A 23,919-nucleotide genomic window follows, 5' to 3' on the forward strand; every position below is an offset into this window, starting at 1 on the left:
GGCCCAGAGGGGTTTCAGATAGCCCTGGGAGAGGGCTGTTGTAGAAGGAAGGCAGCAGGGCTGACTGGGGAAGGCTGTGGGCCAGAGACCCAGAAGACTCTCTCTCTCTAGCTCTGAGAGGGAGGGACCTGGCTGCAGAAACCTGAATAGAGGACCTAGTTTGGAGCAGGGCTGGGGAAAGGCCAAGGGAGCCTGGGAGCTCCGGCCTGGGAAAGCCCCAGGCTGCAGGCCTGGTAAAATCTATTAGGTACGGGGATTGCATGGGCAGCCACGGGTAGGCAGAGGCAGCAGATCCAAACCCAACCTTGCCTGTGATGAGTGGTTCATACTGCAGTCTGCCCCAGGGCGCGGGAGCTAGCTGGTGACTGGCAGGAGCCTACGACTGAGGAGAGGTAGGGATAGTGGGTGGGGGGTTCTCCTGGGAGGGGGAGACCCAGAACTGTGGGGTACTGCTAGGAGGCAGCACCCAGTGAAAGGGGCACTGGGGTCCTGGAAGGGACACAGGAACCAGCAGTAAGGCGAGACACCGACCTGAAGAGGGCGCTCCGGAGGCTGGAACGCTAATTCCCAAGGACAACAAGCGGAGGTGCCACTGGTGAGTCTGCGCCCCGTGACACCTCAAATATCTGACACATGTTTTAACGCAGTATCGTTGTAGTCGTGTTGGTCCACCAAGATATTAGAGAGACAAGATGGGTGAGGTAATATATTGGACAAACTTCTTTAGGTCAGAGACACAAGGTTTTGAGCTTACGCAGAGCTGAAGAAGAACTGTCTGTAAGCGTGAAAGCTTGTCTCTCTCACCAACGGAAGTTGGCCTAATAAAAGGTGTTACCTCACCCACCTTGTCTCTCACATAATGCCTTTAATGCATTAACACATTAAGGTACGCCTGTTTGGCTAAAACCCTGCATAGTGCTTGGAAATATGGGCTACAGTCACCTGCCGATTTGAATAACCCAAACCCAGCTTTGTTATGTGATATCAGTGTTACCTACATCATTTGAAATTTAAAAACAGAACTTCCCTCAAGTTCTCTTTGATTATTTCTCATATTTCCTGTTCATATCCAATAGCAAAGTCACTAAAGGAGGTCTATCAGGGAGAACAGATACCAGGTAATGGAAATTACTGGGCAGAGTCTGTAATAACAATGTTTCATCTTTAATTCCAAAAAACAGACACAGATTATTAAATAAAGTATCTTCTTACCTTGTTTTTCCCCCAATTTTCTGCATGTTAATATCAAATCTGTGATACCTAATCAAAATGATTCCTGCTTTGCGTTCTTTTTCCTGCACCAATGTGTGCATTACTGCACCTAATATACATTTCTGAAATGTATCTTCTCTAAACACAGCTGATAAACCTAGAAAGAAAAGACAGTCACAGACAGGCAGGAACAAAACATTCACCATGGTAAGTGTATTACCTTTAGCTGGGTTTACTTTTATCCCTGACCTATACAGCATCTCCTCATTCTGCCAGTCCCCATTCCTGACAACAGTCTTGAGTCCATAGAAAAGAATTAATGCAGCAGTGGCATAAAAAATCAAGTTCTTCAGAAAGCGCTTTTGGGCTTTGACATAAAGGGACCTGGCACCCACTGTAATCAGCAGGCAGAAGCCCATACTAGGAATATAGAGTACACGCTCTGCTATTACAAAGCCTACATAGAAAAATAGGTTTGTGGCAGGAACAAAGGGCACTATTAACAAAGACAGAGACAGAAGTACAATGTTCTCAGTTGAAGGAAGCTGAGGTCTCTGGATTACATGTTTTTTTATGCCATTCTCTTCTTTTGAGGCAAAGCTGGACTTCAGCTCCAAACTCTTGTACTCCATGTCTGAGTGGCAGCTATGCCCATTAGTATTCTGCTTGCCATTCATTACAGTTTTCCCATTGCATTCTCTCTTATTGCTGGAACTCTTCAAGCTAGAATAGGCAAGGAGGAGGAGTCCAGCATAGAAGGCCACAGTGTGTAGATTCCTCCAGTCACTGGCTGTTTTAAGAAGAGGCACAGCATCCATAGACCAATCAAAGCTGAGGGTGTCCGGGCACAGCAACAGCCAGAGGTTCTTGGTCGGTAAGTAAAAAAAGGTCAGAGTGCGTGTAAGAAAACTGTCTGAGTCAGCTGCTGGGTTATCAGAGTTGGAAAAACTTGGTGGCTTGTTGCCCATCCAGTACAAGCGGACACCCAGCAGTGCAGTCCCCCAGAAAGTCAATAAACCAATGCTGAAGAAAAGGGACAAATTCTTCCTCTGAAACCAAAAATAAAGAAAGATTCATCAATAAAAATTAACATCACAGACTTTAATTCATAATGATGAGTGTTGAAACTACTTTGTAAAGTACAAAGAGAACATGACATATCATAGAGTTGGGATTATTTTTAGTGTGATTTACTTTCCCACACATGCACCATGGGGCTCTCTGTGCCTTTTTAGCGTATGAACCACAGAGATCTGAGAGTCTGCTACAGCCTGTAAACTATCAAGAGCTGGATGTTTTTAATTCAGTCAGTAGAGGCTCATACTTCTAGATCCAGAGGTGGTGAGTTCAATCCCTATTACCAATGACCCCCCAGAGTCGTTGGGTTATACTTTGATTATCCTACCCTGGAGAAATATTCTGTGGGATTCAAGTTTATTTATTTTTACTCATTCTTTGCTACTGTTTGTGGCTACATATTTACTGTGCTGTCCTCATTATTGATAAATAATTGAATTTACAGCTCGTGAAAGGTGCTGTCCCAACAGCACTGGAAATTGGAAGTTTATCCAGTGCAAGTTTCCCCAGTGTACTTCATCTGGAAAAAGTGAAGGGAGTTTGCTAGGTTACGAGAGTCTCAGATTTCATATTTGGTGTCTCAACTGAGACTGCTACAAACGGAGTCACTTTGCGATGACGCTGTTTGAAACGTGGACACCTGTGTTTTAGGAACTGAACTGAAGTCACCAACTCACGCCTAACAGCCACTACATGAGGCGCACAGCATTCAAATCAGTGTTGTAAAAGGTGAATGGGTTTGAATGATTCATCTCTTCCCCATTGCTGAACCCACCCAAGTATGTTATCAGCCAGATTTTGCCATATCTTTAGGTGACGCTCTACTTTATGTTGATTTTATGCTGGTGCAATTCTGTCTTCTTCAATGGAGTTACTGTGGCACAGAACCAACATAACAGACACATATCAGTTTGTGTTTAGGGCTGATGATTCAGTGGAAACTGATTTACTGAAAGGTCATTTGGAACTGTCCACTTCACTGCTTAGAAATGTGAGCCCCATGAAGTGTATGGGGTAAGAGTACTATTGCCTCAGAAAACAAGATGGAGCTCTTAGGGTATCCAACACAGCTAAAATAAATGAATTTTAAAAATTAAAAATAGAACAGTGATCTATTTATAAACAGAGCTAGCTAGGCAAAAAATTTCAAACTAAACTGTACTTCAAAATTGCAGATTTGGATTGACAAATATTTTACAAATTTGTGTCAAATTTGCCAAATTGTTTCATTCAAAAACTCCCCGAAGTAAAAGTCAAAATGTTTCATTTTGACATCTGTGAAATGAAACATTTCAATTCTGATTCAAAATTTATTCTGAATTTTACTTTATTTCATTTTAGAAAGTAAAAACCTCAAAAAATGAAACAAAGCATTTCATTTCAGGAAAAACATAACACTGCATTCAACCCAAAATGTGATTTTACTTTTTTAGGTGACAAAAAATTCAGAAGATTTTTCATTTTAAATCAGTCCAAAACAAACTGTTTGTTTATTTATTACATTTTTGGGTTGGTCACTGAACCAAAAAAATCTGTTGTTCACACTGCTTTAATTCGGAGTCTTTGTTAAGGAACTTCTTGTCAGCTAAATAATTCCAGATGTTCTGTAGGGATTTTGATGTCATTTTCCATGACTATAATAGTGTCATTTTAATTTTGTTAGAACGTACTCTCCATATTTAATGCTATGTATTCATACCCTTGTTGTGCCCTGGCTGTTTGGTATTCAGGATTTCACATGGTCCTACATCTTTCAAATAGTTCGCTCTTGTTCTTTCTGGGGAAACGTTCCCTTGATCTCATGAACCATAGGTATTTGCAGGGCTTAGTTTGGGGCCTATTGTTTACAGTTTCTGTATATCTACAGGCTACTGGACCCCTTCTTATATGACATAGTTTTGATCATCATCATCATCATGTATCTGTTAATCACATGCAGATTTTTATTTCTTTTTAAAGATTTATTTAGGTTGCCTATCCAAGAATGCCTATCCAAGAATATTTCATGTAATGTAGATAAATTCACCCAGGGAGGAAATGGAGGCTTTAGCAGGGAATAAACGGATTATTTTATACCATACTAGTTCCTGTATTTGAGATCAGTTACTCCCACTTAAAAATACTGCTTCAACTCTGAAGAATTCCAAAGTCTCTTTTGAGTCCATATATTTCCCTGTCCATCCTGGATATATTAGATTTTATCTATTTAATCTCTCTAGAAATCAGGAAGTTCAGCAGAGATCAAAATATAGGTCTACACTTTATGATTTATTTATTCCCAGGCTAGCCTACTGTAATAGCTTACTTTTTATCTGCCATCTAGATAACACATCAAATGAGTAGCAGAATGTTATCCTCTTCGCACTCATGTCATGCTTTTATTTAGGTGGCTGGACTGGTTATCACTAGAACTGAAAATTGAGTCTATATTTTATTAACAAAGCTTTTCAAATCCCAGCTTTATTGCATTTATAGGGTGGTGCTTTCATTTATTCCCCTCACTTGTAATTGGGTGTTCAGCTTCTGATTTGTCCGTTCATCCACTATCATTTCCCTCTGTAAAACCGCATACTTTTCCTCCTTAGGCTCAGATATGTTGGAACTCTTTTTCTATGGACTGTGTGCACAGCCAACTCTCAATTCTTAAAGTGACCTACAAAAGGGGAAAGTAAATTGGGTTTGTGCCCTTTTTGCTCTCTTATGAAGTATAAAGGAGGACTGCAAGGCGTTGCATTTTTTTTTAAAAAAAGAGGAGGCTGGGAGAGGAGGGTGTGCTGCTTATTTTTGAATTAGAAATTACGGTCATGTCTATACTGAAGACTAAAGAACTAGCAAGATTAAGACATCCCAAGTACTAAGCTAGTGAAACTTGACTGAGGGGGGAAATGAGCTCTCTCAGATTTTTGGGACTGCTTTGTTGTATTGTTTGTTTTCTTAATACCTATTTAACTAAAACAACTGAGGGGAAATCTCCCTTAAGTCTCACAACTGACCCCCTTCAGTTAAGTTCAAATTTCTGAGACCCCACCCCCCCAACAAACCAGTGAAAAGTAGGTTTGAAATTCTTTATATTTAAGACAAGAGAAGCAGAATCACCCCCACCATCTCCAAAAAAAACTTTCAGGTCTTATTCATACATCACAAAACGGCAAGAGTGCAAAAACTCTCCCTTCCTCTAAACTCTATTTTGTAAGTAACCTTTACATCTAAACTAGGGCTGTCAATTAATCGCAGTTAACTCACGCAATTTACTCAAAAAAATTAATTGCAATTAATCGCATTTATAACAATAGAATACCAATTGAAATGTATTAAATATTTTTGATGTTTTTCTTCATTTTCAATATTGACTTTAATTACAACACAGAATACAAAGTGCACAGTACTCACTTAATACTATTTTTATTACAAATATTTGCACTGTAAAAATGATAAACAAAAGAAACAGTATTTTTTCAATTCACCTCATACAAGTACTGAAGTGCAATCTCTTTATCATGGAAGTGTAACTTATAAATGCAGATTTTTTTTTTACATAACTGCATTCAAAACCAAAACAGTGTAAAACTTTAGCGCCTGCAAGTCCACTCAGTCCTACTTCTTTTTCAGGCACTCACTCAGACAAACTAGTTTGTTTACATTTGCAGGAGATACTGCTGTCTGCTTCTTACTTACAATGTCACCTGAAAGTGAGAACAGGCATTTGCATGGCATTTTTGTAGCCGGCGTTGAAAGGTATTTCCATGCCAGATACGCTAAACATTTGTATGTCCCTTCTATGCTTTAGCCACTATTCCAGAAGACATGATTCCATGCTGATGATACACATTAAAAAAATAATGTGTTAATTGAATATGTGACTGAACTCCTTGGGGAAGAATTGTATGTCTCCTGCTCTGATTTACCTGCATTCTGCATATATTTAATGTGCTGGGTCATCATCCGAGACTGCTATAACATGTTCATTTTAAGAACACTTTCATAGCAGATTTGACAAAACACAGAGAAGGTATGAGATTTCTAAAAAAAACCAGCTACAGCACTCAACCCAAGGTTTAAGAATCTGAAGTGCTGTCCAAAATCTGAGAAGGACAACGGGTGGAGCATGTTTTTAGAAGTCTTAAAAAGCAACACTTCAATGCGGAAACTACAGAACTCAAACCACCAAAAAAGAATATCAACCTTTTGCTGGTGGCATCTGGCTCAGATGATGTAAATGAACATGCATCAGTCCATGCTGCTTTGGATTGTTATCAGGCAGAACCCATCATCAGCATGGAAGCACGTCCTCTGGAATGGTGGTTGAAACGTGAAGGGACATATGAATCTTTAGCGCATCTGGCACGTAAATATCTTGCAACACCAGCTACAACAGTGCCATGTGAAGAAGAAGTTACTCACCTTGTGCAGTAACGATGGTTCTTTGAGATGTGTGTCCCTGTGGGTGCTCCACTCTAGGTGTCGGTGCGTCCCTGCACCAGAGATTGGAGCAATACTCTCTCAGCAATACTCGGTCGGGGGAAGGGCGCGCATAGGAGTTGTCTCGTGCAGCCGTTGGCACCTCCTGTAGCGTGTGCTCTCCCGACCGTCCCTCCATTCCTTCTCTACCACAGAGCTCGGCTGTGTGAACTCCAAAGTAGAGGGGAGGAGGGTGGGTAGTGGAGTACCCACAGGGACACACATCTCGAAGAACCATCATTACTGCACAAGGTGAGTAACTTCTTCTTTGAGTGGTGTACCTGTGGGTGCTCCACTCTAGGTGCTGGTAGAGCAGTACCCCACCAGGAATGGTAGGGGTTCGGAGTTATGTATAAGTTTGTGATGAGAGCACTGTAAGGCCAACAACAGAGTCTGAGACAAGGCCTTGGGTGATAGCATAATGCTTTGCAAAAGTGTGCTCTGATGACCAGGTTGCACCTCTACAAATATCTATTAAGGGGACATTGTTCAAGAATGCAATTGATGTCGCCATGGCTCACATTGAGTGGGATCTGATGCCCATGGGGGGTTCTTTGTGATGCAGGTGGTAGCAAGTTTGAATACAGGTAGAGACCCATTTGGAGAGTCTCTGGGTCAATACTGTATAGACGAATAGTCTTGGTGACTTGCGGAATGGTTTAGTTCTGTCCAAGTAGAAGGCTACGGCCCGTCTGTCATCTAGCATGTGCAACGTTGCTTCTCGAGAGTCGTTATGTGGCTTGGGATAGGAGGGAGGTAAGTGTATGGTTTGGTTAATATGAAAATTTTAGCCACTTTGGGCAAGAATTTTGGGTGAGGACGTAACATAATTTTGTCTTTGGTAAATACAGTGTACGGTAGTTCAGCCATCAGTGCTGCTATTTCACTGACATGTCTGGCAGACGTGATTGCCACAAGAAATGCAACCTTCATTGACATATGAAGGAGCGAGCAGGTTACTAGAGGTTTGAAGGGTGGTCTTGTGAGACATTTGAGCACAAGACTGAGATCCTATGGTGGTGCAGGTTGGCATACTTCTGGGTACGTGTTCTGTATACCTGCTAGAAAGCACCGTGTAATCGGGAGAACGAATATTGAAGCTCCTTCTATCTGTGCGTGGAGGGCTGTAATGGCAGCGAGGTGTACTTTAATAGAGCTTATAGCTAACCCCATTTCCTTCAGTTTTAGTAGGTAGTCTAGGATCATAGATAGAGGCGCCTTGGTTGCATCCAGCTGTTTTTGCTGACACCAAAGGGAGAATCTTCTCCACCTGTGGTGGTAAGTATTTCTAGTTGTGAGGCGACGGCTATTTAGTAATACCTGTTTTACTTTCTCTGAACAGTTCAATTCCCCATGTTGGAACCAGAGAGGAGTCACGCTTTGAGATGGAGTTTCGCTGGATCTGGATGGAGCATCAGACCCTTTTTCTGGGACAGGAGGTCCGTCCGGAAAGGCAACGGCTGTGGGGCACAGACTGCTAGACATGAAAGGTATGGAAACCAAGTCTATCTGGGCCATGTGGGGACAATGAGAATCATATATGCTCTGTCGGGTCATATCTTGCAGATGACCCGTGGGATCAGTGGGATCAGCGGGAAGGCCAATCTGGTCGATGATGCCGGTTGTAAGATTTTTAACAACTTACGATTCTCCTGCACCTCATGTAAGGCAATTTCTTGGCTGTTTGCTACTCTTTTGAAGAGTTCTTGGAACTGTTTCAGGTCATCTGGTGTCGTGGGGTACATGGCGTCACCACTTTGTCTGGTGCAGAAGATGAATGTGGGGTAGGTGGTGAATCATCCAGGTCTGCCTGATATAGTATCTCTTCCTCTTCTATCTCTCTCTTAGGGGGGTCAGAGGTTTCTCTATGTGGTAATGATGGGTGTACTCTAGAACCTCTTGTTGCTGGGGAAAGGGGACCAGAATAGGGGTTCTGGTATGTGGGCCAAGGACCCCATTGTGGCCATTGCAAGGGGTAAGGTGTTAATGGGTAAGGCCAGTGCTGTGCAGTGCATACTAAGGCTGTGAATGCTTGGAGGGATGAGGCATAGGCTTCACAGCATTCCATGTAGGTCTCCTCTGTGATGGGGATGAACGTTGAGAGGAGAAGCCATTGTCCTGCACGTCTCCTTCCTCGCCAGTATGCGTAGAGTGTGGTGCAGGAGATGAAGGATGGTACCATGCTATGTAGCTCGGGGACTGTTTGGTGCTGAGCAGTGGTGACTGCGGTGCCAAAGAAACTGCTATGTCAGCAGGATGCAGGAGTTGAGCTGGTCCCCCCTTGGGGTTGCGGTTGACCGTTGGAGCGCCGACCGGTGCTGGATTCGGCTTGTTAGGCGGCAGCAAGTCTTAAGTCGGTGTTGGTGGCAGCAGCATTGGTCGCGGTGCTACTGCCTGTGCCGTGCTCTGCACTGGGGTACTCGGTGCCGTGGAGGAGACTTGACATCTCAACTCCAGTGCCACGCGTTGGGGCTCAGCAGGGGTCCGCTGAGGGATGGTGCCGGAGGAGCCGGGTGCCTCGTAAGTGCTCACTCTGGATGAGTGGAGAACTGAGGGTAAAGACCTCACTGGGGAAGCTCTCTTTGTCTGAGAGACTCTTGCTGGAGAGGTCAAGGCTCACTTCCTGACAGTTTGGGAAGTCAGAGCCTTATAAGAGCTCAGGGATCTCTGTTTATGAAACTCCCCAGAGGACGTCTCTTGCGGAGGTTGGAGGGACTTCTCCAGCAGAAGCATTTTCAAACAGAGATCCCGGTCACGTCTTGCCATTGTTGTTAAGTCGGTGCAATGTATGCATTTCTGGGAGATATGAGTTTCTCCCAGACAGCAAATGCAGAATGTGTGGCCGTCAGAGACCAGCATCAGTTCACGGCAGGAGTCACACTTTTTAAATCCTGTGGAGCCCAGCATGACTGCAGTTATCCCACGTCTCGAGAGATAAGGGTTAACTGTAATGGTAAACTGTAGAAACTGTTCCCAAACGGGGAGTAAAGGAGAGAAAGTCTTCCTTCTTCTCTCTTTTTTTTTTTGGGGGGGGGGTGACCTCTAAGAAGAACTATGTATACACTAAGAGTAACTAAACAATGTAAGTATAGACTAAAAAGAAGTTCTTATGTAACTTGAAACTCCCCCCCAATCCCAGAAAGTATCAAAGAGAGCACTGCCGTGGAGCTCTGTCTGCAGCTGCAGATGGTTGAGAAGGAACTGAGGGACGGTCGGGGGAGCGCGCGCTCCAGGAGATGACAACGGTTGCACGAGACGACTCCTGTGCCCGCCCTTCCCCCAACCAAGTACTGCTGCGAGAAATCTCCAATCTCCAGCACAGGGACGTACCGACACCTAGAGTGGAGCACCCACAGGGACACCACTCGAAGAGGAATGCATGTTCTCACTTTCAGGTGACATTGTAAACAAGAAGCTGACAGCATTACCTCTTGCAAATTGTAACCAACCTTGTTTGTCTGAGTGATTGGCTGAGCAAGAAGTAGGACTGAGTGGACTTGTAGGCTCTAAAGTTTTACATTGTTTTATTTTTGAATGCAGGTTTTTTTACATAATTCTACTTTTGTAAGTTCAACTTTCTTGATAAAAACATTGCACTAAAGTACTTATATGAGGTGAATTAAAAATACAATATTTTTTTACAGTGCAGATACTTGTAAACTAAAAAATATAAAGTGAGCACTGCACACTTTGTATTCTATGTTGCAATTGAAATTAATATATTTGAAAATGTAGTAAACAAAATATTTAAAATAAATGGTATTCATGGTTATTTAACAGTGTGATTAATCATGGTTACTTTTTTTAATAGCTTGATAAATCGCTTGACAGCCCTAACCTAAACTATGCTGTGATTACTTTTAGGATAACTATATGCTGTTAGTGCAATGTCTCCTACTAAGAGGGCCATCTCTCCCTCCAGGCACCCCCCCAACCCAGAATTGTGCAGGGACACCCCCCACATGGGGGGGAGGGAGAGCCACATGCCTCCCTCCTGCCACAACTACCACCTTTTAGCATTGGGGAAAAACTGCAGAGGAGTCAGCCACTGACTCCAGCAGGTAGGAGCAGAAGTAGCCAAAGCAGGGACTTTTGGACACTCAGACCTCATCCTGAACCATGTGCAATTCTGGTCTCTCATGTTTAAGAAAGATTAATTCAAACTGGGACAGGTGCAGAGAAGGGCTACTAGGATGATCAGAGGAATGGAAAACGTATCTTACGAAAGGAGACTCAAGGAGCTTGGCTTGTTTAGCCTAACCAAATGAAGGCTGAGGGAAAGATATGATTGCTCTCTATAAATACATCACAGGGATAAATACCACGGAGGGAGAGGAGTTATTAGAGTTAAGCGCTGATGTTGACAAGAACAAATGGATATAATCTGGCCACCAACAGATTTAGGAATGAAATTAGATGAAGGTTTTTAACCATCAGAATAATGAAGTTCAGGAACAGCCCTCCAAGGGGAGTGGGGCCAAAAAACCCAACTGGCTTCAAGACTGAGCTTGATGAGTTTATGGAGGGGATGGTATGATAAGATTGCGTACAATGGCATGTGGCCCATCTCGGACTGCTATTAGCAAAAATCCCCAATGACTGGAGATGGGGCATTAAATGGGAAGGGCTCTGAGTTACCACACAGAATTCTTTCCGAGGTGTTTGGCTGAGGGGTCTTGCCAACATGATCAAAGATCAACTGATCACCATATTTGGAGTCGGTATGGAATTTCCCCCTGAATCAGATTGGCAGAGACCTTGGCAGGGGGCAGGGAGGTTGCCTTCTTCTGTGGTATGAGCTCCGGATGACTTGCTGGTTTAAACTAAAGTAAATGGTGGATTCCCTTTGTAAGTTAGTCTTTAAATAATTATTTGAAGACTTCAGTAACTCAGCCAGAGTTTATTGGTCTATTAGAGGAGTGGGTGGGTGAGGTTCTGTGGCCTGCAGTGCGCTGGAGGTCAGACTAGATGATCATGATGATCCCTTCTAACCTTTAAAGTCTATGAGTCTATTGAGAACTTTTTATAGTTTTGACTGGATTTTCTCTGCCCTGTGCAGATAGGCTGTTTGCTCTAACTCTCTCTTCACCTCAGCTTCATTCCACACCTGCGCCTCTTACCCTCTTCTCCCCTGCCCTGTCCCCCTAACCCTTTCTTATCCCTTTCCTCCCAATTTATCTTATTCCCTCCTACACAAATCCACAAATAAAAAAGTCACTGAACTAACATCCTGTCTACCATCATGTTGTTCACTCTATTTGTGTGTTCTACCGCCTTCCCCATCACGTCTGTCTTGTCTAGTTAGCTCTTAGTGTGTGTGTGCAGTGCCTAATACAATGGGGCCCCATTCTTGGTTGGCCCTTAGACATTACCACAAATAAACCTGATTACTATTAGTAACACCTGTAAAGCCAATCACTATACAATTTCTATTTCTACTATTTCTATTCTATTCAATTTTTACTATTTTGTCATGAATTTAGAGCACTATTTACCTCAGGACTTAGGCCCCCACAAACTGTATACATCCACTGTACAGTACGTTTATACTTAAGTCAAGGATTCCCAAACTTGGTTCGCAGCTTGTTCAGGGTAAGCCCCTGGCGGGCCATGAGACAATGTTTACCTGAGCGTCCACAGGTACGGCCACTTGCAGCTCCCACTGGCTGCAGTTCGCCATTCCTGGCCTGTGCTGCTTTTGGCAGCTCCCATTGGCCGGGAACAGCAAACCGCAGCCACTGGGAGCTGCAAACGGCCATGCTTGCGGATGCTCAGGTAAACAAAGCATCTCACGGTCCACCAGGGGCTTACCCTGAACAAGCCACGAACCAAGTTGGGGAACCCCTGGCTTAAGTGATACCTAGGGCTTTGGAGTAGGCTCTCTGCACTGGAGTATATTAGTATATTTGTTTGGTTTATTACTGTACATTAAATCTACTTGATAACATTTAAAAATAAAGAAGGTTTTTTAAATGATAGAAAAAAGGAAGTCTTTAGTACAGGGAAGTGTTTCAGAAGAGACAACAGAAGGGACAAGGGAAGGAAAGATCAATAGTATGGTAGAATTAATAATGGGAAGGTAGAACTCATAGGAATTGCGGAGTTTGGATTGGGTGGAACAAGAGATGAAGTAGAGAAAGAAACACTTTACTGAAAAAGGAGAAAACTAAGTGGTTTATGTATAATAATCCAGACTAATGTAAAAAGTTAAAATTAAAAGGGGGGGGGGAATGGACACTTAAGCCAAGGAACATTCCATCCAACACTACGAATATTAAACGGTGCCATACATACAGATTGCAAACTGCTTGTGTTACAATTGTACTCCTACAACTTTAGTAACAGTGAACAAATAATAATGTGGCTGTGTTTTAAAGGTCAAATCTACATTTTCTCCATCTTGCCTCATATTTTGAAGGAAAAAATAATTTTGTATAAAACATAGGCAAATGAAGAAATAAATTAGACTGGATTCTTGTATAACCATGATGTTACTGTTTTTCGTAGCTGTTTTGTGGGAAGAATGACAGGGCAAAATGAGACAAACTGAAGGAAGAGAAAGGAAAATTAAAATAAGGAGAAATCAGAAAACTGAAGGATAGGGATGGGGGAAAACAATTATACTTAAAAGGCATCTCATTACTGCATCAGAGACAGATGATAGTGATCAATGGCTCCATGTACAGTTGGTAGCCGGTATCTAGCGGAGTGCCCCAAGGGTCGGTCCTGGGGCCGGTTTTGTTCAATATCTTCATTAATGATCTGGAGGGTGGTGTGGATTGCACCCTCAGCAAGTTTGCGGATGGCACTAAACTGAGTGGTAGATACGCTGGAGGGTAGGGATAGGATACAGAGGGACCTAGACAAATTGGAGGATTGGGCCAAAAGAAATCTGATGAGGTTCAACAAGGACAAGTGCAGAGTCCTGCACTTAGGACGGAAGAATCCCATGCACCGCTACAGACTAGGGACCAAATGGCTAGGCAGCAGTTCTGCAGAGAAGGACCTAGGGGTGACAGTGGACGAGAAGCTGGATATGAGTCAACAGTGTGCATTTGTTGCCAAGAAGGCCAATGGCATTTTGGGGTGTATAAGTAGGGGCATTGCCAGCAGATCGAGGGACGTGATCGTTCCCCTCTATTCGACATCGGTGAGGCCTCATCTGGAGTACTGTGTCCAGTTTTGGGCCCCACACTACAAGAAGGATGTGGAGAAATTGGAGAGAGTCCAGCGAAGGGCAACAAAAATGATTAGGGGACTGGAAGACATGAGTTATGAGGAGAGGCTGAGGGAACTGGGATTGTTTAGTCTACGGAAGAGAAGAATGAGGGGGGATTTGATAGCTGCTTTTGACTACCTGAAAGGTGGATCCAAAGAGGATGGATATAGACTATTTTCAGTGATAGCAAATGACAGGACAAGGAGTAATGGTCTCAAGTTTCAGTGGGGGAAGTTTACACTGGATATTAGGGAAAACTTTTTCACTAGGAGGGTGGTGAAACACTGGAATGCGTTACCTAGGGAGGTGGTGGAATCCCCTTCCTTAGAAGGTTTTAAGGTCAGGCTTGACAAAGCCCTGGCTCGGATGATTTAGTTGGGATTGGTCCTGCTCTGGGCAGGGGGTTGGATTCGATGGCCTCCAGAGGTCCCTTCCAACTCTGTTATTCTATGATTCTATGATTCTTTCTGAATTCCTTTCCAGAGACTATTTTGCTGTGCTACTCCAGACCTGGGTCTTCTCAGAAGTTGGCAAACTTTTTAGCAACGTCACATATGTATCATACTGGTAGCTGGAGTTATCCCACAGACATCTACCATAACTGTCATTGACTTCAGTGGCACTACTGCAGATTTACAATGCTGCACTAAGATTCAGCACTAAAATACTTTAACCTTCCATCCCACAAATTAGAAGTGTCCACCAATTTTATCCCAGTGTTCGTTCAAAAGAGAAACTTTTACTTCCATGAACCATCTGACTTGGCTTCTGGGACACACTAGGGCCTTTCCTCTTCATGATAAAACACTCAGCCCTGGTCAGAAATTTGCAATCTAAAACTTTTTGACCCAAACCAAAGTTTTCTCAGCATTTTCCAAACTATTTTCTGTAGGTGATCAGAAAATTCTGTTGATGCATTTTCCCGAAAATAAAGAAATAGCTTCCTCCTAGAAGTTTTTTTGCAGAAAATTAAATTCAGTTTTTCAGCTACCTCTGCCAGACTAAGCAGTTCCACTAGCAACTTATCCTTCTCAGTCTCCACAGTGCTTGCTCCTTCTGACTGTGTATTAAGTGTAGCCCAGCAGAAGGAGATCTCTGTAATACTTGGCAGTAAAGATTTGGATTACAGTATTTCTGAGTCCTAATTCAGCCCATCTGCCATAAATTTTGACACCCTCATAAATCCTCTAACCAGTCATTTTCATCTGGGAAAAGAAAATGAACACTGATTTAGATCAGGTTTAATGTCTCCTCTGCCTGCTATCCAGAGGCATTTTTAGTGGTTTTGATTGCAGAAACCCCTTTCACTCCTTTACCAAAAACAAATACATGCTTTGTAGAAACATTCAAATCTTTTCTGTCCTGACAGATATAACTCTCATCTGTGCCCTGAACATTTCCTTTTTGATTTCTGCAATCTCTTGTTATTTTGCCTTACTGACACTCATATTGCTTCCCTCCAGCTAATCCAAAGAGTGACGGTTAAAAACACCTTCCTAGCCTCTCTATCCAATCACACCACTACACTTGGAATCTCTCCAATGCCTCCCCTCTTCTCCAGCCTATCAAATTTAAATGACAAAAATCCATTCCTATGCTCGTTTGACCTTGTTTGTTAGCTTGTGATGCCCTCCCTCTTCCACTCGCTAATGATATTTGACTTAATACCCCATTTATCCCCTTCTCCACTGATTATCTCTGGCACTTTTTTATGCCACTTCCTATGCATAAAATGCACTCCCTACTTTGATCTTCCTGGAAACTCTTCTGTGACATCCAAAATGAATGAGTTAATGATATTCATCTCTTTTCTTTATCTTTCTATATTTAACAGCAGCAAATTGGCAGAACCACCAAGAGGTGTGAGTTCCTAATTTGATCAAGTAATTGCATTGCAATCCACACCTCTTTTTGCCCCATCCCTTCCCACAACTCACCCATACACATTTTGTTACATCAAAAATTTAGAATGAAGGTGCTTTAGAGCAGGAACCATGTCTTGCAATGTCTCATGTGAAATGCACATTTCTGGTTGTTGTATAAATAATATAGTTTTTCAGCTGGTATAAATCGGTATAGCTCCATTGTAGTAAATCAGCATCACACCATTGTGCCAAGTATCAGGGGGTAGCCATGTTAGTCTGTATCCACAAAAACAACAAGGAGTCCGGTGGCACCTTAAAGACTAACAGATTTATTTGGGCATAAGCTTTCGTGGGTAAAAAACCCACTTCTTCAGATGCATGGAGTGAAAATTACAGATGCAGGCATTATTATACTGGCACATGAAGAGAAGGGAGTTACCTCAAAAGTGGAGAACCAGTGCTGACAAGGCCAATTCGATCAGGGTGGATATACTCCACTCCCAACAATAGATGAGGAGGTGTCAATTCCAGGAGAGGCAAAGCTGCTTTTGTAATGAGCCAGCCATTCCCAGTCCTTATTCAGGCCCAAATTAACGGTGTTAAATTTGCAAATGAATTTTAGTTCTGCTGTTTCTCTTTGAAGTCTGTTTCTGAAGTTTTTTTGTTCAAGCATAGCTACTTTCAAATCTGTTATAGAATGTCCAGGAAGATTGAAGTGTTCTCCTACTGGCTTTTGTATGTTACCATTCCCAATGTCTGATTTGTGTCCATTTATTCTTTCACGTAGGGACTGTCCGGTTTGGTCAATGTACATGGCAGAGGGGCATTGCTGGCACATGATGGCATATATAACATTAGTAGACGTGCAGGTGAATAAGCCTCTGATGGTGTGGCTGATGTGGTTGGGTCCTCTGATGGTGTCACTAGAGTAGATATGGGGACAGAGTAGGCAACAAGGTTTGCTACAGGGATTGGTTTCTGGGTTAGTGTTTCTGTGGTGTGGTGTGTAGTTGAGGGTGAGTATTTGCTTCAGGTTGGGGGGTTGTCTGTAAGCGAGGACTGGCCTGCCTCCCAAGGTCTGTGAGAGTGAGGGACTGTTTTCCAGGATAGGTTGTAGATCGTTGATAATGTGCTGGAGAGGTTTTAGCAAGGGGCTGTACGTGATGGCCAGTGGTTTTCTGTTATTTTCCTTGTTGGGCCTGTCCTGTAGTAGGTGATTTCTGGGTAGCCGTCTCGCTCTGTCAATCTGTTTCCTCACTTCCCCAGGTGGGTACTGTAGTTTTAAGAATGCTTGATAAAGCTCTTGTAGGTGTTTCACTCTGTCTCAGGGATTGGAGCAAATTCGGTTGTATCTCAGGGCTTGGCTGTAGACAATGGATTGTGTGATATGTCCTGGATGGAAGCTGGAGGCATGTAGGTAAGTATAGCAGCCAGTAGGTTTCCAGTATAGGGTAGTGTTTATGTGACCATCACTTATTTGCACTGTAGTGTCCAGGAAGTGGTGTTGATGGTGTGGTAGAAGTCGTTGAAATCCAGGTGGAATTCTTCAACGGCCTCCTTCCTGTGGGTCCATATGATGATGATGTCATCAATGTAGTGCAAGTAGAGGAGGGGCACTAGGGGACGAGAGCTGAGGAAGCATTGTTCTAAGTCAGCCATAAAAATGTTGGCATACTGTGGGGCCATGCAGATACCTATAGCAGTGTCACAGTCTTGAAGTTATAAGTTGTCCTCAAATCTGAAATGGTTGTAGATGAGGACAAAGTCACAAAGCTCAGCCACCAGGTTCGCCGTGGCCTCATCAGGGATACTGTTCTTGACAGCTTGTAGTCCATCCTCATGTGGAATATTGGTGTAAAGAGCTTCTACATCCCAGCCAACATGGAAAAGGACAACCCTCACTGTGTGTCATATTATGCCAGCTAATATCATCACATATTGGTTGCTGCATCTTCAAATGGAGTCAAAAGCTACCCTCCAGGTCATCTAGGCCTACACTCCCACAAGTGTATGAATCTTGAATGAAATGAAAAGCTTGTTGGAGAAGCGGAGAAACATGAAAAGGAGCTCGGATAACAACCTCAAGTACGCCATTCTGTGCAAGCTTATACGGCGAAAACAGAAGGACGATTTTGAGAACTTCCGGAAAGAAAAGCTCCTCAAAACAGCTGAATCATGCAAGAGCCCCAGGACATGCAAGCGGGAACTGATGCAGTACAGATTGAGCATAACAGCATTGAAAAACAAGGAAGGAGAGACAGTAATCGACAGAGCAGGGATGGAGGAGGTCTGCAAGGACTTCTATACAGAACTGTTCAAATCAAGAATCAACGTCCCTCTCCCAGTGCTCCAAGAGTCAGAAGAACGCATCCCCCCAATAATCGTCAGTGAAGTCCGAAGTGCACTACAGCAGATGAAGAAGGGGAAAGCTCCAGGCAAAGATGGAATAACGTCAGATATTATTTCTGCAGGAGGCGAAAAACTTTGAAAGGCCCTAGCTTTAAGATTTAGTCAATATCTTGAAGAAGGAAAAATACCATCAAGCTGGAAGGAGTCGAATACCATCCTGCTGCACAAGAAGGGCGATAGAGAAAATCTTAAGAACTACCACCCTATATGCCTGCTCTCTCACATCTACAAGCTCTTCACAAAGGTGATAACGAACAACAGCCGAGAGAGCAGACAGGATTTCAAAAAAATTTCAGCACAATTGACCATATATTTACCCTTAGAAAGAGTGAGGGAATACAAACTCTCGCTGTGCATTGCTTTCGTCGACTATGAAAAGGCCTTCGATAGCGTAGAGTTTAACGCAATATTAAAGGTGCTTGCAGAGCAGGGCATTAACACGCAGTACATCCGTTTGTTGTACATCCAGTATTCGCTTCCTTCAACAGACATTACTGTCCTCGAAGCTCCCCTCCGCATCCCAATCAAGAAAGGCGTAAAGCAAGGAGATACGATTTCACAGAAACTATTTACCGCCTGCCTCAAAATTGTTACGAACAAGATCAATTGGAGGAGTGGTATCAACATAACTGGAGAATGATTATCCCATCTCAGATTCACGGACATCGTACTAATTGCCGAAAGCACCAACCACCTGCAGAGCATGCTATGAAGACTCGACAAGAAAAGGAATCAGGTCGGCCTGAAAATGAACTGCTGCAAAACGAAATACATGTGATCAGATGTCTTACGAAAAGCCTGAATAACGGTAACCGGAGAAGAAATCAAAGAAGTGGAACAATATATATATTTGGGCCAAGAAGTTAATATGCACCAAGACCTGAACGGAGAACTCTTGCGTAGGATTCGGGCAGGATAGTGTGCGTTTAATTCCATCAAGGACTCCTCAAGGGAAAAATCGACAAGACCACACATACAAATATGTTCAATTCAACAATGCTGCCAGCCATGCTGTATGGCAGTGAAACGTGGGCACTGACGAAGAGAGAAGAACAGCAGCTGTCAGTAGCTGAAAGGGCAATGGAACAAGCTATGTTGGGAATTTCCCTTCTGAATCACATACCAAATGAAATAATCAGAGAACGCAGCGGGGTGAAAGATATTGTCGTGGAAAGCAGACATAATAAGATGCGATGGACGGGCCACACAGCACGGCTCACGGACAATAGGTGGACCGCAATCATTACTGAGTGGTACCCACGAGAACAGAAAAGACCACCCGGTCGGCCTCCAAGAAGATGGGAAGATAACATTGTTAAACGTTTCAGACGAACGTGAAGAAGAAAGGCAAGAGTGCGAGAAGAATGGCGGACGTGTTGTGATGGGCGCAGTCTTAATGACAGCTGAAGACTGATCGATCCAGGTGTGAATTCTGGAGCATAGGAAAAATAGCACTTGGCTCATTATTGGACTATTGTGATGACATAAACTAGTACCTTTGGAAGTAGGAGCAAATTTCCTATTGTCACACAACCAAGAAAGTGTATCACCTGCTGGCCACTTATCCAAAAGGTATTTATAGTGCTCATTGCAAGTCAGTAAAGCCTAATAATTGGCTGACATGACCTAGATGTGATCTCTGAAAGCTTTCGATTGGCCCATGTTACAATGTCACATTTCTACATATGGTGGGAGCCGAAGTAAGATAGAACTAGCTAGGGGCATCATAACAATCAGCAAGTTTCAGGAGCAAGTCTCTAGATCAGTCATTTGCAAACAAACGAGGCATTGCATTTCAAAAGGTCAGAAGTCACTCCCTGCAACAGATTAAAAGTAAATCAGAAACAATGCAAATAGCAGTAGAAGGTCTCCAACACTGATGAAACCTGGGTTTCTAAATACACTATGAGGAAGTCCTACCATACTCCCAAGTCAAAAACAAATTTTCTGAAGCACAACTAAAAGCCTACTTGTCATCCACCCCAGTCATGCCTATGGTGTAGCATAATACACCTGTAGCTAATCAGATAACTATATAAAGCATTGTAGTACAATGCTGGTGATATATGTTTGAATATTTCAAACTTACCAGATTAAAGAGAGCAGCAAATAAATGTTCAAAGCTTAAGGAAGAAAGAGAAAGGGCATTCTTTGGAAACCTTGACCAGCACTACTGTGAACCTCAGACGAGAAGAACTGGGTAAATTAACATTTTAATAACAGTATTTCATTTGTTCCCCTTTTTGTTATATCAAGTTATTTCTTATGGAATCAGCAATGCTCAAAGACTAATTTGAAAAAGAGAGGACTTGCTATGTCCTATGCTAATTTCTGTGTTTTTATTTATTCCCCATTTATTGTACTAAATTAGAAATTGGAATGAAAGCCTATTCGAAAAAGAATGGAAAGAACAAATTAGACATTTCTCAGCAAATATCATTTGCCAGCTACATAAATAATGAATGCCTTAATGCTGCAAGGATATACCACCGTAAAAGTGCATAAAACATAAAAATGTTTAGCCACCACTGAAAATTCGTAAGAAATTTGAGCAGCAAGTTAGGAAAAATGATACATTCCACACCAGGTGGTCCTGTTTACTTTTGCCATTTTTACCCATGAAGTATAAATGCTGCAAGATTGCTTTCAACTTACCTCTAATATAGTTCATTTTCCTATGAGGCTAATACAGCACTAAATACTTTTAAAAACATAAAATGCATTATTAGGGTCTGATCCACAGCCCAAGTTAGTGGCAAAGCTCCTATTGACTTCAGTAATGCAGAACTAGAATGGGAAACAGTAAGTAAAGAGAATGGATAGCAAGACTTCCTCCATTTCATGGTGTTATAGTTGGCATGGGGACTTCTTCTTCTTCATTAAGTTAATGTGAGGAAATCAAGCAGTTAGCAATCTCGTGCATATTGATGGCAAGCTACTTCTAAACTATTAGAAGCTGAAGTACCTAAAGATTTCAATTACTGGAACTGCAAGTGGGTACTGGAGCCCCTAACCCATTACACTAACAGCTACTCGAATGCCAGCTTTCACAGTAATCTTGTTTAACTTAAAATAAGAGGTTTAACACTTCCCACCAGGCAATGCACTGTAGTCAAATTAGTTTAGTTGTGAAACAATCCAGCCTTTATGAAGGAAATGTGAAGAAAGTAATCTTTTAGAGAAAATAAAGTCTTGGTTTTTTAATCTTCAGTTACATTATCCAAATACTTTTGAATTTAATACAGTATATAGTTTTCTTCACACCTGAAGGGGGAAAAAAAAATCTAACAGAAGGAGAAATTAAAGGTGGTACAAAAGTAATTGAATTTGGAAAAAGAAAGAGATTCCTCTCTATCCATCTCCCCTTAGCAGGCCTATTGCATTGCAAAATTGTTTCTAGCATCAGCGAATTAAACTGCTACTTTCTGTGTGGCTTTGGTGCAACAAACCAGCCATTATGAAATACATTCCAGTCTCATTAAAGGAATTGAGCTCGGGAGCTGAGCATTTTGAAAACAAAGAGACAATTTTTTTATGAGACTTCAGTCAGTGGGAAGACTGAGGTACGGCAGTCTCCTCTCCAAGTTATCATAATAGAAAGCTGTTTAATGAGTGTGGGATTTCTTATAGACCTTCAAAAAGACAGGACTTAGAAGAGGATATATTATATTACACAGACACTCACATCACTGAGTAAAAACATCAGAAACAAAAATCCTTTAATTGCCCTCAAAGTATTCCTGATGTGGGCTTTTTGTTTATTTATTTTTAATAAGTGCTTCTAATATAAAACACAGATTGGTATAGACTAGCAGGTTTACATAATTCAGAAGAACAAAGCAAGTGAACTGGGTTGCCCAAGTTAAGGCACCACAAAGTGTAAACAAAGCAAATTGTGCTCTGAGACAGGATGGTGACTGGCAAAAGGACGACACAACAATGGGAAGTAACATTACTCCACAGACAAAATACGAAGTCCCACATGAACAAACTCCAACCTCAGAATAGTCCCCTGGCAACTTCCTGCTCTTTTTACCACATGATATTAATGGCACAGATACCATAATAGACTTCCATGGGATAGGGCCCTTATTTGCATCATGAGTTCTAGTTTTCTGATTTTTTGAATTTGGTTTGCTAATAATGGGTGGGAGGAGCGAGCAAGATATTGTGTCAGGGTCTGCAGTGTCACCACAACAAGTCTCTCTTCACTAGCCTCTAAATTACACAGTACAGTAGAACCTCAGAGTTACAAACATCTTGGGAATGCAGGTTATTTGTAATTCTGAAACACTCGTAACTCTGAACAAAACATTGGGGTTGTTCTTTCAAAAGTTTATAACTGAACATTGACTTAATACAGCTTTGAAACTTTACTATACAGAGCAAAAATGCTGCTTTCCCTTTTTTTAAGTAGTTTATGTTTCACACCGTACTGTATTTGCTTTTTTTTTTTTTTAGGGATGTCAATTAATCACAGTTAACTCACGCGATTAACTCAAAAACTTAATCACGATTAATCACAGTTTTAATTGCACTGTTAAACAATAGACTACCAATTGAAATTTATTAAATATTTTGGATGTTTTCCTATGTTTTCATATATATTGTATTGTGTTATAATTGAAATCAAAGTGTATATTATTTTTTATAATATTTGCACTGTATGATGATAAACGGAAGAAATAGTATTTTCAATTCAGCACCTACATGTACTGTAGTGCAATCTCTTTGCCATGGAAGTACAACTTACAAATGTAGATTTTTTGTTACATAACTGCACTCAAAAAACAAAACAATGTAAAACTTCAGAGCCTACAAATCCTACTTCTTCTTCAGCCAATTGCTAAGACAAACAAAGTTGTTTATATTTACAGGAGATAATGCTGCCCTCTTATTTACAATGTCACTAGAAAGTGAGAACAGGCATTTGCATGGCACTTTTGTAGCCAGCACTGAAAGGTATTTATGTGCCAGATATGCTAAACATTTGTTTGCCCGTTCATGCTTTGGCCACTATTCCAGAGGACATGGTTCCATGCTGATGAGGATCGTTAAAAAAATATTCTGTTAATTGAATTTGTGACTGAACTCCTTGGGGAAGAATTGTATGTTCCCTGCTCTGTTTTACCTGCATTCTGCCGTATATTTCATGTTTTAGCAGTCTCTGATGAGGACCCAGGACATGTTGTTCATTTTAAGAACACTTTCAATGTAGATTTCACAAAATGCAAAGGTACCAATGTGAGATTTCTAAAGATAGCTACAGCACTTGACCCAAGGTTTAAGAATCTGAAGTGCCTTCCAAAATCTGAGAGGGACGAGGTGTGGAACATGCTTTCATAAGTCTTAAAAGAGCAACACTCCGATGTGGAAACTACAGAACCCAAACCACCAAAAATGAAAATCAACCTTCTGCTGGTGGCATTTGACGCAGATAATGAAAAAGAACACACATCGGTCTGCACTGCTTTGGATTGTTATCAAGCACAACTCATCATCAGCATGAACGCATATCCTCTGGAATTGTGATTGAAGCATGGAGGGACATATGAATCTTTAGTGCATATGGCACTAAATATCTTGCAATGTCAGCTACAACAGTGCCATGAGAACGCCTGTTCTCAGTTTCAGGTGACATTGTAAACAAAAAGCAGGCAGCATTATCTCCTGCAAATG

General features: G+C 42.0%; 1 protein-coding gene across 2 annotated transcripts in view; it reads right to left on the reverse strand.

The window, feature by feature from the left end:
• TMTC2 (transmembrane O-mannosyltransferase targeting cadherins 2) overlaps window positions 1–23,919 on the reverse strand; it is a 378,380-nt gene that overhangs the window by 162,047 nt on the left and 192,414 nt on the right. For both annotated transcript variants that reach the window (XM_084639748.1, XM_084639749.1), the window contains exon 3: window positions 1,433–2,261. In XM_084639748.1, the coding sequence (XP_084495874.1) occupies window positions 1,433–2,261 (829 nt within the window). The remainder of the gene's footprint in view (window positions 1–1,432; window positions 2,262–23,919) is intronic.

This window comes from Lepidochelys olivacea, assembly GCF_965140295.1.
Source record: "Lepidochelys olivacea isolate rLepOli2 genome assembly, chromosome: 1".
Taxonomy (NCBI): Eukaryota; Metazoa; Chordata; order Testudines; family Cheloniidae; genus Lepidochelys; species Lepidochelys olivacea.